Below are 16,040 nucleotides of genomic sequence, written 5' to 3' on the forward strand. Positions count from 1 at the left end.
ATTTGTTTTTTTACCTTGCTGTGCAGCAGATTACGCCAGCAGAGCACAGCACACTCTCCATTCTTTCCCCCATAAGAGGCCTTCCATACATCTTTGGCCCTATAGGGCACACAGGGGTCCTAAGGATAACCCTGTGGAAAGAAATACTCAGCTGTTGGCTGTGCAAAACAAAGGTCCAGGCTCTACCCAGCCTGTGAGCTGTAGCTTCCTCTTCAAATCCGTGGCTGTGGAAACTCAGCTACGTTGCCAATCCCAGTGTTGAACCCCTTGCAGTATGGAAGAGGCTGATCCATGCTCCTGTGATGGGGGAAGGAGCTTTGCTTCACTCTAGGCATATACTTTATCATGTTATTTAGTGTCTTTCATCTTGCAAGTCATATTTTCGCTTTTCCCTGGATCACCAGGCTGCTTTGCACTAAAATCTTCCTCATTCTGAGCTCTGTATCCCTGCCAATTCAAACCAGCCAGTTGCATGACTAAGATTTCTACCAAGCCTCATATTTATCCATGTTGGATTGAAGCCCCTTATGCTCCTATGATGAATTTACCACCCCATAAAAACAGATGTATCATCGTAACTATTGCTTTATAGGTTGAATGTCCTGAGTTGTTTCATATAATTAAAATTTTATGTTTATCTGAATCCAAGCTATTCAAACAGACTCTCTCAGCTTGTGAGCAGAGGAACTTGGAGGGAAAATACAGTGTTATTTATCTAAGATTTCTCTAAATCCCTGTCCAAAGCAGCCATGAAAGAATACGATGACTGTAAATGAATTCCTTGTCCTGCTGAAGGGGAGAATAATAGTCTTATGCATAGGTTTCCTTCTGCAGTTCCATGTCTACATGATGTGAAACTCTTGAACCTAGAGCTTGATTTAGGAACAGACATCTGTAAGATTCTTGTCTTCTTAGGTCTTGAATTATTCAGGGTTATAATTTATTGTACTAATTCTACTTAGCAAGCTGGTAGATTGGAACTGCATTTTTTTTTTCTTTGTAAATACCTAGAATCCTGAGACATGAAAATATTAAGACTAGGGATCCTTCCAGCATTCAAAACAAATGGGATATTTGTAGGGAAAAAGAATCTAAGTGAACAATTTATTTTCTAGGAGCATAATTAAAACTGTAGCTCCATTCAGCTCCTCAGGGCTGCAAGACACCAGGCTTTGCAGAAGGCTTTCTGTAGTTGTCAGGGGATACAGTTTAATTAATCTGGGAACTAATCTCCCAAAGTGCTGAGCAACTTCAGCTGCCATATTGTACCTAGTGGTGGCAGATTTTTTAAGGAGAATTAGGTAACTTCTCAATGTTTTTAATTCAATTGGATGTGGTGCATTGGCCGCTCTGGATATCCCAATAGCTTTAAAAGGGTGAGCCTGGAGTGCCAGCTCTCAGACCCTGGCAGCTCTCAGTGCTGACTCCATAGGTAATTTTGATGTCACTGCAGGAAGATGTAGCACTGCCTCCTTGCCTGGAGTGCTGCCAAGGATTTCCAAAGCTTCAACATTCAGTGGAGGAAGAAATGAACAGCAATCCCTTCCCTAGTGTTTCTTTTGCTCTTTGTACCTGTTGTGCTTCCTCTCCCCCACCACGCTGGAGCTACGCTCACTCTCTCTGGTGTGCAGCAGCTGCTTGCCTTTGGGTTTTCTTTTCCCTTGCCATCCCTCCCCCTTGCTGGATTCCAGCAGGCACTGTTGTTCTTCTGAGTTGGTGGTGGTGCAATGTCCACTGCCTGGCACCCTGGGGACTGTGGCAAAGGGAGGTTTGCCCTGCCAATGCGTGAATTCCGGGGCTGGCTATGGAAAACTGTGAGGAAGAGCAGCTAAGGGACTCTTGCACACCATGTGCAAGACTAGATAGATCTGTACTGACTTGGCAGGGGATGTGCTGTATTCTCTTTATGCATTATTTGAATGCTGCATTTGTTTTTAAAGCAGACAATATTTTGGTGAAAGGTGCTACAGACATTTATACTGTCAGTGTAGGCTACAGTCATTCCAACTTTAACAGCTCTTCAAGACTGATGATGGAACAAGTCTCCAACTCAGTTGGAGAAACTGAGTCTCAGAAAGGCTATGAGATCACACAGAAAACACTGGTTTTTTGTAGAACTCCTTATGCTTTGGGGATATTGGTTTAAACCCATTTTTATAGTCAGTAGTCAATGAAATCCATCAGTTCCTCAACTTCTCTTAGTGATTTGTGTCAAACAAGCTCAGTTCTTACCACATGATGAAAAATATGTTTGAAAATTGTAACTGCAGCAATAAAACAAAAGCAGAAGGCTGTGCTTGGGATGCAGCAGAATCAAGGTCAGACATGGGAGAGTGGAAGTGTGAGGCCCAGGGTTTTAATCCCTCAACTGAACAGTGAAGCTTTGACACCATTTAAGAGACTGAACTTCTGTTTATTTGATTGAGTCTGCATTTCACTTAAAATCTCTGTATGTGAAGGGATTTAACCAGCAGTGTATCTGATCCACAGGTGGGGTGGAGCTTAGTACAGAGATTTGTGGCTTGTGGCCCTTTTTACTTTCTGTTCTTTGTGATCTTCTTTTGCAGTGGGAGGCATTTACACTGTGATCCAGACAAAAGCCAAAACTACAGCAGATGAATGGGGCGAAAACTATTTCCTGATTGGCCCCTATTTTGAGCAGAATGTGAAGACTCAGGTGGAATTCTGTGAGCCTCCAAACCCTGCAATTAAGAAGGCGATGGACACCATGAAAAGCCAAGGGTGTCAGGTAAATCAGATGTGCTGCTGCTTCCCAGGGCAACAAATCTGACTCTGAGGAGATTAAAGTTTGGGTTAATGCTCTTGTCGTTCCACTTGACACAGCAGTCCTGGTCAATGTCACAACGGGAAAGGCTCGGAATCCACTGTTAGAACAGCAGAGTCAATTCATTAAAGGTTATTTTTGAGGAAGAACCAGTTCATCCAATTATGGGTTTTAACAGTCATTTATCTGCAAGGCTGCTTAATTGGATTAATGAGTTATTTATCTGGTCTCTAAGCACGGTGAGATTTTAGTAGATATAATATGACCTTACTTTGACTGAGCCCTTACATTTCACATTCTTGCATGGGAGTGAGAAGAGCATTCCAGTAGCTCTCAATTTTTCTTATGTATCATAATATTGAGCTGAAAGCCAGAAAGGAACTTGAGAAAAGCACCCACCTGATAAAGAATCCACTTCCTCAGCTCAGTGCAACCAGCTGTCAGTTCCCTGGGAAGAGAGGTTAAACTACAACACAGGGAGTGGATTCATCTCCCTTTCCAACATGATTTTAACCAGTGTTTTCTGTGTGATCTCATAGCCTTTCTGAGACTCAGTTTCTCCAACAATAAAATAGGAATAAACTTCTTCCTATAAAGATTATCTGCTAAAAGAAATGGAACCTGTTGTGTTGATGGGCAGTTATTAAGCTGCAAGCAGCTTTGGCTGAAAATGGGTGGAGGGTAACTCGTGCTAAATTTGACCTCCTTTCTTGAAGCCCTCATCAGAGATGTAGAACTCACCTGCACTCTGGCTCAGTGTTGAGCCCCTCAGAGATGCCAGTTTGCAGGAGGAAAAATTGTCTGCTCATAATGTGTGCTGAACAGAGGTGGAGAGCACTGAGAGGCAGAAGCAAGGAAGCATACTTCCTGTTGCTGGGGGGACTGACACACTTCAGTGTAGAGATTCCTAAAGTTCTTGGGCTGCCACCAGCTGTGGCACTGGCACTGTGTTGTCTCCTTTGTAAGAGCAGTTCTGCTGTTCTTAGGATCTAGTGCCCTGTTATGCAGATGGTTTTTGTTGGATGAGTATGTGCCACAGCTAGGAAAGTGTCTGCTGGGGACACTGACATGATGCTTGTATTGTTCAGGCTCAAACTGAAAGGTCCAATCTGCCATTTCTTATTTTCATCAGATTTTCATAGGTGATTGATCAAGTTTCCCATGTTGCCTCTGCAAGCTGTGCAACACTCCTTTGTCTGGAAAACAGCTGAAGTCTTGTGGGGCAGATTGATTGCAATGCTTTATGTTATTCCAGCAAGAAATCCCATTTAATCAGCCACCTCTGCCAGCCCAACATGTGCATTGTGCTGCTGGAGTATTCATATACAGCAGCAAATCTGTCCCAGGGACGTCAAATATAGCTTTGATCTCCAATAATGACGCTCTAGTTTCCAGGAGCTGCACTTATCCTATTAACATTTATGTCTGGATTTTGCTTATGCATCACAATGGATGGTTTTAAACTGGGGGGCCTAGGAATGCTTCCAAACTTCTCAGGTCAGGTATGTTCCTTGCCACAACCTGACCACATATTTAGATGAAGTCTGGGTTCCCTGCTTTTTAACCTCATTTTCCTGAATAGCAAATCTGGACAGTCTGAAATAAATACATGAGGAGTGAAAAGGAACAAACCTGTCTTTTTTTACGCCTTGTGCTTTCTGTGAAAATAGGCCAAGAGTTTTTATCTCATTTGTTTTCAAGACCTGACCTCTCTTCAGCTCATTGGCGCGTCAGGGCTGGGTTCAATCCCTGAGGTCCCAGCCGTTTTGATGGTGGATTTAATGTGAAATAATTCGACTTTGCAGACTGTAGTGTGGACCCAGCTGGGTTGGGAGGGCAGGTGAGGGCAGTGAAGTTGTAAATAGTCTTAGAAATGTTTAGCTACAGCAATGCAGATAAAGTAGGAAAGCTGCATTTTTAGCCTGATGTGATTTTAGGTATTGAGGTACCTTCTGATTGATCTTTCCACTCTTCCAACTGGAAGTGGAAATCCTTCCTCTCTGTGCTGCTTGAGAAGAAGGAAGAAATGTCATAGTATGTACAGGTGCCAAGCATCAGTCCTACAAAACCTCTCCCTAGTAATCTAGCATAAATGGCAAAAGACTGGAGACAAATATGAACGAAAGAAAACAATAATTTTGAAATAAGAATAAAAGTGGCATAGTTCAATAAGAACAGAAGACCTCATTATTCAAGCAAGTGCAGTCTTCCTAACGTTCCCCCCCCCCCCCCCCCCCCATGGGAAAAAAGTTAATATTGCAATGAAAATCTAAAATGATAGTCTTAAAAATAAAATGTTCCTAAAGACTGCAGTTTCCTTTGTTCCAGTATTACTCCATGTATTTTGCAAGGAAAACCACAAGTCCTGGGTGTGTAGGACTGTGAACACACATGTTCTTTGTGTGGAATACTTCAGATGTGATGGATGAAAATCATTGTGCTAACTGGCCTTTACATTCACTTTAACATTTTCTTTCTATATCCTTGCCTCTTTTCCATAGGCCTTTTTTGGAAGATGGCTGATAGAGGGCAGCCCATATGTCTTACTGTTTGATATAGGATCAGCAGCTTGGAACCTGGACAAGTGGAAAGGTGAATTTTGGGAAGTCAGCAACATAGGAATCCCTTTTCATGACCGAGAAGCCAATGATGCTGTGATTTTTGGATCATTAACAGCCTGGTTTTTAAAAGAGGTACAGTTTTTAAATCTAGAGCTTTGCAGACCAAAACTGCTTTGACATGTGGTTCCTATTCTCCAGACAGAAAACTATGATTTTAAGGAAGTTGATCTTGATGTAGATCAAATTTGTATTTAAAACTTAAATGTTAAGTGGTCATTTAATTATATTTTTCCAGAAGAAGGGCAGTGGAGCTGCCCAATGTGGAGTCTGAGTGACTGTGCTTGTCAGAACCCTCTGACACTCTAGAAAGGAGTCTCTTCTGAGACACTGGAAAGGCACAGGTTTTTCCTGGGCTAAGGATTAGGCCTGACGGGAATCAAGGCAATGACCACTTAAAATTGTACGGTTTTGTCACAAGAAGGAGAGCAAGCATACAGAAGGCTTCACAAAAAAAAAAAAGGGGGTTTCTGGAGCTGGGATGGTTGATAGGATAATGCATGTTTCATATATTTCTTTCTATTTTCAGCTTTCCTGTCAGTTTGATGACAAGCCCAGTATAATTGCCCACTTCCACGAGTGGCAGGCAGGAGTGGGTTTAATCCTGTCTCGATCGCAGAAACTTCCCGTCGCCACAATTTTTACTACACATGCAACTCTGCTTGGGAGATACCTCTGTGCAGCCAGTATTGACTTCTACAACAATCTGGACCAGGTAGGAGACATTGTCCTTATTCTTCCCTGGTTTTTCTTTTTCAGCAAATCATCTCCTGGCTCCCTTTCTGTTTACTGTGTTATACCATTTATTGTATTTTCTCTTTTGTGTGATCACTTATGACTGACCCACAGCTGGATGTTGATTCTAGAGCATGAGAAATGGTACTTGTAAGACCATGAGGTGTCCAGGCATGAATGCCTCTGTGTCATCTGACAGGTCTGAAAGCTCAGTGGGAAACTAGTAAAACCTATTCAGCTCTAGCCAACATCTAACCATCACAGCACTCTTTCTTAATGTAACACAGTAGAAAAAATAACCAATAACCCTTCTCTTGATAAAAATTCCCTGGAATTGCAGTGGATGATGGTTGCTTTCGGTTTTTTCCCCCAGCCCGCTTCTTAATTTTAACAAACCATAAAGAGTCCTTCTAATTCAAGCATTTCAGGTTGGGCCTAATTTGTAACTGGCAAATGTAGGAAGTATTTTCTGAGTTCAAAAGACCCACATTTGTTTCTTGGAATCTGTGTAAACTGTCTAGTGGTTTGGTTTTCACTGTTCTCTTTCCACTCAAAGTGTGACACAAACAGTGTTGCAAGGACTCAAATGTCTTTAGCACTGCCCTCATCAGGGGTACTTTGCATCATCTGGGATTTCTCATATGCTCGCAGGCAAACTTTAATTGAAGAGGTTTTTGCATTCCAGCACTTAGTGAAGCTAGAGGTAGTTAAAAGAATCACCTTATTCATTGTTCAGACACTTCCTTGGCTGAAATCTGTGAAGAAAATTACTTAGTTGGTAATTTTCAGCTGGGTATTTGAAACTTGCCACGCTGGGGAACTGTGTCTTCCAAAGACAAGGCCTAAGCATTTGTGTGCTACTGGCCTGACTCAGAAACAGAGATCATAGAAACATGGAATGGTCTGGGTTGGGTGGTAAACATCATCTCTTTCCAACCCCTGCCCTAGGCAGGGACACCTTCCACTATCCCAGCTTGCTCAGAGCCCCATCCAGCCTGGCCTTGGACACTGCCAGGGATGGGGCAGCCACAGCTTCTCTGAGCAACCTGTGCCAGGGCCTCCCCACCCTCACAGGGAACCATTTCTTCCTCATATCCAATCTAAACCTGCTCTCTGTCAGTGTGAAGCCATTGCCCCTTGTCCTGTCACTCCAAGCCCTTGTAAATCATCTCGCCTAGTCTCCTAAATTAGTTATGGCTGTTGGGTGCATTAATGAGGCAGCATGAATACCACAGTCCTGTTGTGTAGGAGTCCAGACATTCCTGCTCCCTCATGGTCTCTTCATGTGTATATATGCATAATATAGAATGGTTTGGTTTGATTTTGGTTAATTCAGTGAGCTGCAAGCAGTCCAGAATAGAGTCTGTTTTTCTCAAAGCTATTGTTTTTTTCTCTTCATGATAACTTTTGGGGGTCTCGCCCCTCTCTGTGTACTCAAAAGAAAAACTAATGATCTCACATCTGAGTGAACCTACAGATTTTTAATATATTTATAAACTAGCCACAGTATTAAAATAATTTTTTCTGTTCACACGTGGCATGGGCACCTTTATGCAAGAAGGCACTGTCCATCCTGCAAAGCCTCAGAAGTCCCATAGGCAACCATCAGCTATGTCACAAATACAGAAATGTCTGTTCAGATTTTATTCCAAGAATATGTGGAATGAAACATAAGTATAAATTTAAAATATTATTCTCAATTGCTGTAAATAATATTTAAGGGAAGAAAACTGTGGATTTCTCGGCCATCATGCTTTATACCCTCTGTGGGCTGATATTTAAATCTACCAATAGAGGAAATGATATCAAGCTGTTATACCATTGTTTAACATTCCTATAGGGTGCTAAAACTCTTCCTGGAAAAGTTAACTATCTTAGTGAGGGCTCCTTTGGCTGTGAAAAGGTCATCTTGGCCCAAAAGTCAGTTGAGACACAAGAGGTTGATCTAGAGTACCATAATTAAATAAGAGAGAGCTAAATCTTCAGACCTATTCTTGTTGCTGCCTTCTAGCAGGAAACTATTTAGGTCAAACAAGCAATATGTCAGTGAAGAAGATTCTTTAGGGCTTCCTAATGTTTAATCTTTGGAGGAAATAATATTTTGTTAGAGCACATCATCCCCTTCCACCCCAAAGTAAAATAGCTGGGTTTCCTGTTTCAGTGCTATTGCATAAATGTTTTCTTTTGAAGTATAATTACGTTTGGCCAGTGTTTCACAGTTAGAACACAGTTCCCACCAGGCAGCAGCTGAGATGGGGAGAAAGATGCAGCTGCAGGATGTGTTGTGCCAGACGTCACAGCAAAATGGTTGCAGCACAGAATGGAAGTGCGTGGCTTTATTGTGCCTAGACACAATCTGGCATGTACAGCTCATACAGAGAAAAGAGGAAACCTCATGTCTCTGTTTCTAGTCCCCTACACAGTCCACAAAATGCTGAGTTAGGACGCCTGGTAGGCAGTTCTACACCACCCACACAGTGCAGGACTCTCCCACTGCAGTGTCAAATCATCCCAGTAGATAAGCAGGGCCAGAAGATGCAAGATCAGTAGAGTTGTGAACTGTAGGCTACCAAAACTCCTTCTTTCATGAGCTCAGGGCACATGTCAGCCTGTAATCTGTAAGAGGACATTTTCTGGGAGGCTGCAAGCCCAGTCAGCGTAGTAGAGGAGAGCTGTGGATGGTTGGATGATGGGAGGGTGCATTATGGATGTAAGACTGTAATGTTGTGCGAGTCCTGACCTCTTCCTGAGCCATCTGCTCTTTGCCTCAGTCAGAGATGGGATCCTGGTTCTTAGGCAGCATTACAGCTTAACGACTGGACATGGCACTCAGGGCTGTGCTTTAATTGACAAGGTGGTGAGTGGTCAAAGGTTGGACTCGGTGATCTTGGAGGTCTTTTCCAACCTTAATGGTTCTGTGGTTACTGTTTGAGCTTATACAATTCTGTTCTTACAGTTTTAACCCAGTTCATCTGGACTGGCTGGAATTTACCTGCCTCTGCTCCAGTGAGAACCTGGCTGTTAAACCCTTAGCAGGTGCCCAGAAACACAGTGACCACCAGAAGTAACACTGTTGTGTTACTATTTAGTGCATATTTTAGTTCCTAGATTCACATTTAATTCACTCTCACCTCTGAGAAAGGAAGGGAGGGAAAACCAAAAGCGCAAAACAGAGGGTGACTTGTACAGTAACTGGCAGTGTCTTTATTTTTATCTGCTTTTAAACATTTGAAGAACTCTGGGTAGATGACTGGGCTGGGGACTGCTAACCAAACCTATGGATTACTGGCTTGAACTCTTCCAAACTCAACACTTCCTAATTTCAATAACAAGCAGGGTTTGTTATGAGTTTAATTCCCAAAAGAAGTTTAAGAACTTTTGTATGTCTAATTAGTCCAACCAGCAGGGCATTTTTCCTATTGTCCCAATGTCCAGTGTCGTTTTTACACTGGTGAGTGTAAGGCTTTTTTGTTGCCATGATAAACTGAACCAGTTATTCCTAGCTAACTCCTAGGTAAAAGTTAGGAATTTCTGTGAAAAAGATCTCTGAGTCTGTGGAGCCTTTCTCTCTTCAGGAGGAATTGACTTCTCAGCTGAAAATCGAGAATGTTACTTTTTTATTGTTTTTCCCATTGTTTAAAGGGACCGATTCAGTTTTTTGTTTGTTTCTTTGTTTAGTTGGGTTGGGGATGTTTTGGTATCCTTTCATCCCTCTAGAGTTTTAAATAGACCAGCACTTTCCATAAATTGACTGATCCAGACAAGTTCCTAGGTGAATAGGCAGCTCATTTTGGGAAATTATTTAACCTGGAATTTCATCTGAGAGGCCATCATCTGAAATGATTTTTGGGACCACTGGCCTGGCATAATGGAGAGGTTTGTATGCTTTAGCCTCTGATGCTTCTTACTAAAAAACCACTTTGAGTTTAATGGGAGAAATGTTCCAAGGAGAAGGAAAAAAAGGCTAGTCATATTCTTCATTGCCTTTTTCCTTAGGTTGCCCTGCCAATGTGTAAAACTTCTGTTTAGAACTTGGAACATTTTCATTCAGCTCACGCAGGTGCAGCTGAATCCACTTTGCAAAGTGGTAGAAAATCCTGTTCCAAGAAGTCTAAATGGAAAAGTACTAAAAATTCCAATGAAAATTAATAGCCAAGAGCTTTTTTGCTGACAATATCTCACTCCACTTAGTGCTGTACTGTCCAGTTTGTCACTGAGCTCACTGTTACACAAAGCTAATCCTCTTTGTCAGCAGAGCAGCTGATGGAAATCTGATTTAAGCCAGGAAGCGTAAATTTCATTCTCTTTTGGCCTGGCAGAGCTATACCAGAGTGGATGTTCTCTTTGCACAAGGTAACAGTCAACTGGAGGTAAATTTGATGTAAGCTGGATTTTAAAAGAGTAGTTGTTACCTAATTCAGACATTGGCAGCCAGTGAGATTATGCTGGAAGCAAAAATGTTTCCATTCTACCTTTTAGTAGGTAAGGAATCTGAACTTCAAACCAGTCTCTGTTCCTTGGTCCTGCAGAATCACTTTGAACTTGAGTGTACCACTGTTTTAAAAGACCAAGAGAGATTATTTCATTCTGTGTTTAAAATCCTCATGCATCAAACCTGTACCTTTCATTTGAATTATGAAATATTTACAGAGATATTATCCATTCTTGAGGTAAGGTTTAAATGCTGAGGGTAGTATGTATTATTTCTGCAAAGGTGTCACAGTTTTATTTAGGAAAATTGCACATTTTAATTCCAGTTTGAATTTGTATTGGTTCAACTTCTGTTGGTTTTCACCATACTTTTTTTTCTTTAGGAAGGCATAGCCTAATATCAGTATCTAGAGATTCTATGCAGACTGTAACAAATAATTTATCTGTCTTTCAGAAAAGTATTTACATAGCTAATATAGTCCTTCCTCCTTTTCCACTCTCAAATGATTTTTGTGGTTTGGAAACACTTTGCTATTTGTCTTTAAAATTTTGAAGTAGGAATGGCTGATTTGGATTTAGTACTTCAGCAACTGTTTCCAGAAGAAACATAATGCCAGTATTCCATAACTGCTCAATATTCTCTTCTTTTTTCACTCCTAGTTCACCGTAGCTGTCTTAAACAGAATGTCATGCTGGGAGGCTCAGTGATTACCTGCTGTGCCCCCTAACATGTTGAATTTTAAGACATGAATGAGATGTTGTGCTCATTACATGGATCCACATAAAGGACAGAAACAAGCTGAAATTTTCCCTCAGAATTGCACTGCAGAAAATGCAAATTTTATTCCAAAGCATTATACCTGTGGAACATCTTCCTGTTTTGCTTTGAAATTAGAGTGGACTTATAAATGAGTCATTTCCCCTTCTAATCCATGCCATCTTGTAAATTCTAATAATCGGCTTGGTTTCTACCAGTCAGGGAAGGAGGGGATCCTCCAATAAATTTACAGGGAGGTGGATTTTGAAGTTGTTAGTCTTTAAATATCACTGAGGGAAGAAATGGTTGGACTTAAGGATCTTAAGAACCTTTTCCACCCTAAAGGGTTCTGTAAACAGTTCATCTGACTTCGATCTGTTTTCTCTTGATGCAGCTGTCATCTGTGGCTGTGCTAGTGTTCCCATTTGCTGATAACAGCAAACAAACAAAAGCGGGTATGACGCACTTCACGGGTATCTCGCTTTGCTCTCGCTGAACATGAAGGATATGGAACAGAGTTCACGGGAGCCTGAGCTGGGCTGGACAGAGAGCAGGGCTGAATGCTGAGAGGAACATTAGGCTGGGCGTGAGGAGCTGCCCGGCTGTCCTGCTGGTTTCAGCATATTGCCCCATGCCCCCCAGTGCCTCTAGTTCTGGAGCTAAGATTGTCACAGCAGGCTCAGCTGTCTTTGTACAGGACTGGGTGGGTTAAATTTGTCGCCTGCACTGTCTCATCAATTAATTTTCATTTAACCTGCCCTTCAACTTGGCTAAGGCTCTTTTCTGAAGTCTCTTGTCTAGCCTGCTCAGAAGCGCACAGTTCTTACTCCACATTATAAGTGAGGTCAAAAGTCAAGGTCTTGCTTTACTGATCAGTGCTGGAAGCTGCTGGAGAGTGAGAGCAAATGAAATGTAAGAACCCCATGACCTTTGTTTGTACTTCCTAGTAGATGTGGAATTGTGTACCTTTGCAAAAACATGCCAAAAGTCACACAAGCATATGCAAGATAAAATACTTCCCTTTTCCAAAAGATGGAAAAATGAAAAGCAATGAAGAAATACACATTGATATGTGTTAAATATGTAAAGTCCTTTCATGCAATCACAGAAATAAAAGTTAACTAGAAATAAGTCATAGCACTTAATCTTTTTTTTAACTTTTCTCCCAGTAAGGTTACAGGGAGTGTTTATCTACAGTTAGTGAATATGTCAGTTTTTAATCACATTTTATAATTAAAACCCATTCTTGCTGAGAAAGGGAAAAGAGAAAGAAAACCCTTTGAAGTCTGACCAGCTATTTGTTTGCTAGAAATTTAAAAATTATTTTTAATAGAAAGCCAAATGTGTTTGAAAAGATTTGCATAGTTGTGACTGTGCAGTGGTGCCCATCCCATTCATGTGTTTGTTCAGCATGCTAAAGAACCACCCCATTTTGTATATTTTTGCACAGTGTGTTTGAACAATCAAAAATGCAGTTAAGAGCTGCTTGTGAATCAGTTTAGTGTAAACCAAGCACGATGCTGAGACGTGTGGCACTATAAGGAGTCAGATGAGTTCCCCTCTATTTTTCTCTTCTCCATGCTCTTTCTGCCACTCGGCTTCTGTGGCAAATGAGATATATGTTCCAGAGGAAATATAATCTTTTGTATTTCAAGCTCTAAGATTCTTACGGGGAATGTGGAAAATACGATACATGATGATACAACTGAGAAATGGTATCATGGTATTTAGCACGTAATGTGGTAGAGTGTATTTGGCAAACGTGAAAAAGCTCTTGATATAGAGGATCGTCAATACCAAAATAAAGCATCTAGTTTCTTTGGAAGTTTTCAGCTGAGATTTTACTAGAGTCCTTTTTTTTTGGTCACGCAAGGGTGAGTAGAGTGGCACTTTCAGCTAATACAGTGGAATCTACTTTCCCACAAGTAGTGGAGCACTGCTGCAGAATTAGAGCAGATAAAAGCAACTAACTTTGTTAGCAAAGCAGTTATAAGATATCTATATCTACATCTGTGTCTGCACCTATCTAAGTGAAAACAAGAAGTTTTTTGCTTCAATTTGAAATGGTTCACACTGGGTCAAATTTCTTACAGTATGTTCTGTACCAACATTAAGCATCTACTTGGCAGGACAGGTCATGGTCTAAATAGCTTTATTTCTGTCCAAGTTGCTAAAAACAACTGGCCATGGCAGGGGTCACACGATCCTAACTATAGAAAGTGCTGTCTGCCCTGCCTGTGATAAGAGTTAAATCTATTACAGTCCATGAAGTTACACAGTCAAATGCAATCAAAATCAGTCTGTGCAGCCAGCATTAGGCAGCGATCACGACAGAGCTCATTGAGAGTCGTTGTCACCCTCCGTGAAACTCACACAGTCCATTGGGTGCCCATGCTGTTGACCTTAGAGGGTCAAGATTTCTGTTTCCAGAGGTGAAACATCATGGAAGACTAAGAGGATTGTGATTTAGTTGAAAGCATTGACACCTTTTTTAGACTACGTTGTAACGATTTTGCACTGGACACTGTTAGTGAACATTTGAACCTTTAAGCGTGGGCTCAAGGGAATTGTGCATTTTCTTTGCACCAGGATAACATAAGCTCAGTTTAAAAAAGGGTAGCTGCAAGGTTTAAAGGTGATTTAGAAATACTTTGGTGTTTGGAATGTCTTATCTAGCAGTTTAACTTACATCTGCCTCTAAAAATTAAGGGAGTTCAAATTGAAATATAAGAAGCAGCAAATAACAGTTGGATTTGGAGGAAGAACATCTCTGAGTGTCAGAAAATATCTCATTTTCTATTTTCTTTGTTCCCTTGGGATTTGTTACTGAGTCTTTACATCCTGCCTTTCCACCACACCACATTTCTCTCTTGCCTGTGATTTCTACCATTCTACCCAGTCCCCAGGTTCTGTCCTCATCCCCATTCTTTTTTTTCTTCTCTCCCCTTCAGCTACCAGCAACCTCCCTGCTCTCCCAAGTTTTCCAACAAGCCCAGGGAAGCTGCAACATGATATATTGCCAGCCAGCAGGCCAAATTCCACAGACCCTTACCTTTCATGGGATCGTTAATTTAGGTTTCCTTCCATGGCAGAACTGCCATTTTTTCAGGAAAAAAGCAGGAACTGAGAGCTCTCTCACTCTTTCAAGCTCTTTGAAGTTGATAAAATAGTTCAAAAACCAGAATGACTAAACAGCAGCATGTTCACATGGTTCTCATTCCCTGGGGAAACCGAGCCTAGCAGGAGCAACCTTCCCTGAGGGAGACAGTCTGATGGTCACATCACACAGGCATGTTCTTTGTTTGTTTTGTTATATAACAGTTTGACATTGACAAGGAGGCTGGAGAGAGGCAGATTTACCATCGGTACTGTATGGAACGGGCATCTGTGCATTGTGCCCACGTGTTCACCACAGTGTCCCAGATCACAGCTACAGAAGCAGAACATATGCTTAAAAAAAGCCCTGGTAAGACCTGAAAAATTTTTCTACTGTATTTCCTCCAAATGCCTGAATTTCTTTAGACTGAATGAACATAACAGAGACAGGTATGCAAACATGAGGAGAAAGGACACATGCACAGGTGTGTCTGGCTATGCTACAGGGATTAACCAATTTTCCATGGATGTTGGGCTTTTTTTGCCAGGACTCCTCAACTTCAGGAATTTTGTCTGTGACAGGGTTTCCATGCTTTTAGAACTGAACCATGATAAGCTTCATATAGATAAAATATTTTCTATTAGGCCTAGAAGTAGAGTTTGAAAAATAGTTGTGCCCCCAATAATTTGTCTGTTTTTCCCCTTGATATTAGTCTCATAAAATTTGAAACTTAGAAACCTTGTCCTGTTCCATGCATGGATTTTGAGTAAGGTCATGATCCCGGTTTGATGTGTCATTAAAGTTCTCTTTTAAATCATCTCAGTGCTTTATAGGGACAAACCCCAATACTCCATCTGCAGGTAAGCAGCATGAGGGGAAAACGGCACAACAGTTTTGGAGACTATTTAGCAGGTGTGTTCATATCTTGGTTATTTTAAATATAACAGTGCTCAAATTAATTTTTGTTTGTTTGTTTGTTTGGGTTTGTTTATAGGTTTTTTTTTTTGCTTATTTTTTGTAGAGCTTTTAGCTGGTTTGCAGTGCTAATTATAGTTCTTTATTTTTATCCTGGTTAACTTCAATGCTTCAAGCCACATTGTGGTTCCTGAACCAGAACAAAAAAGCTGTTCATTGAATCCTTTGCCTTGTTGCTGACTAGCTGTCAATAGGATGGTGAACTTAGATTATTTTTTTCATTTTATTTTCAGCATGAAAGCCACGTCTTAAAAGTCACTTAAGTTCAGTCATTTAAACTGGGATATCTCTGAAAGGTCTTGATTTTTACAAAGTGTGGAGCACTCTGAAAATAAGACTTTTGAAGCTGTTTTATGTCGGCATGAGGCTTCTCCCCACAACAGCTACCCTTGAAAATCATAGTCTCTGTTTTGGGATTTTAGGAGATTGAAATGAGTCTGAATCCAGTTTAATTTGGGGAAGAAAATCTCCAGACTGCTCAGAGATAAAACATCAGTTGGAGCTGAAGAGAATTCCATGCACAGAGATTCACAGGCCTGAGCTTTTTGTGATTATTCTTGCAACTTTGAAGAAACCAAGTAAATATACTTAATGTTTGGGTTAAAAAATTACTGACACGTGTCATGCTTCATGTTGACACAG

General features: G+C 41.1%; 1 protein-coding gene across 1 annotated transcript in view; it reads left to right on the plus strand.

The window, feature by feature from the left end:
- The window catches only part of GYS2 (glycogen synthase 2), a 43,714-nt gene that overhangs the window by 6,437 nt on the left and 21,237 nt on the right, over window positions 1–16,040 (plus strand). Inside the window, exons 2-5 of the mRNA XM_048302224.1 lie at window positions 2,568–2,749; window positions 5,287–5,478; window positions 5,933–6,118; window positions 14,648–14,792. Coding sequence (XP_048158181.1) covers window positions 2,568–2,749; window positions 5,287–5,478; window positions 5,933–6,118; window positions 14,648–14,792 — 705 coding nt within the window. The remainder of the gene's footprint in view (window positions 1–2,567; window positions 2,750–5,286; window positions 5,479–5,932; window positions 6,119–14,647; window positions 14,793–16,040) is intronic.

This window comes from Corvus hawaiiensis, chromosome 4 (genome assembly GCF_020740725.1).
Source record: "Corvus hawaiiensis isolate bCorHaw1 chromosome 4, bCorHaw1.pri.cur, whole genome shotgun sequence".
NCBI lineage: Eukaryota > Metazoa > Chordata > Aves > Passeriformes > Corvidae > Corvus > Corvus hawaiiensis.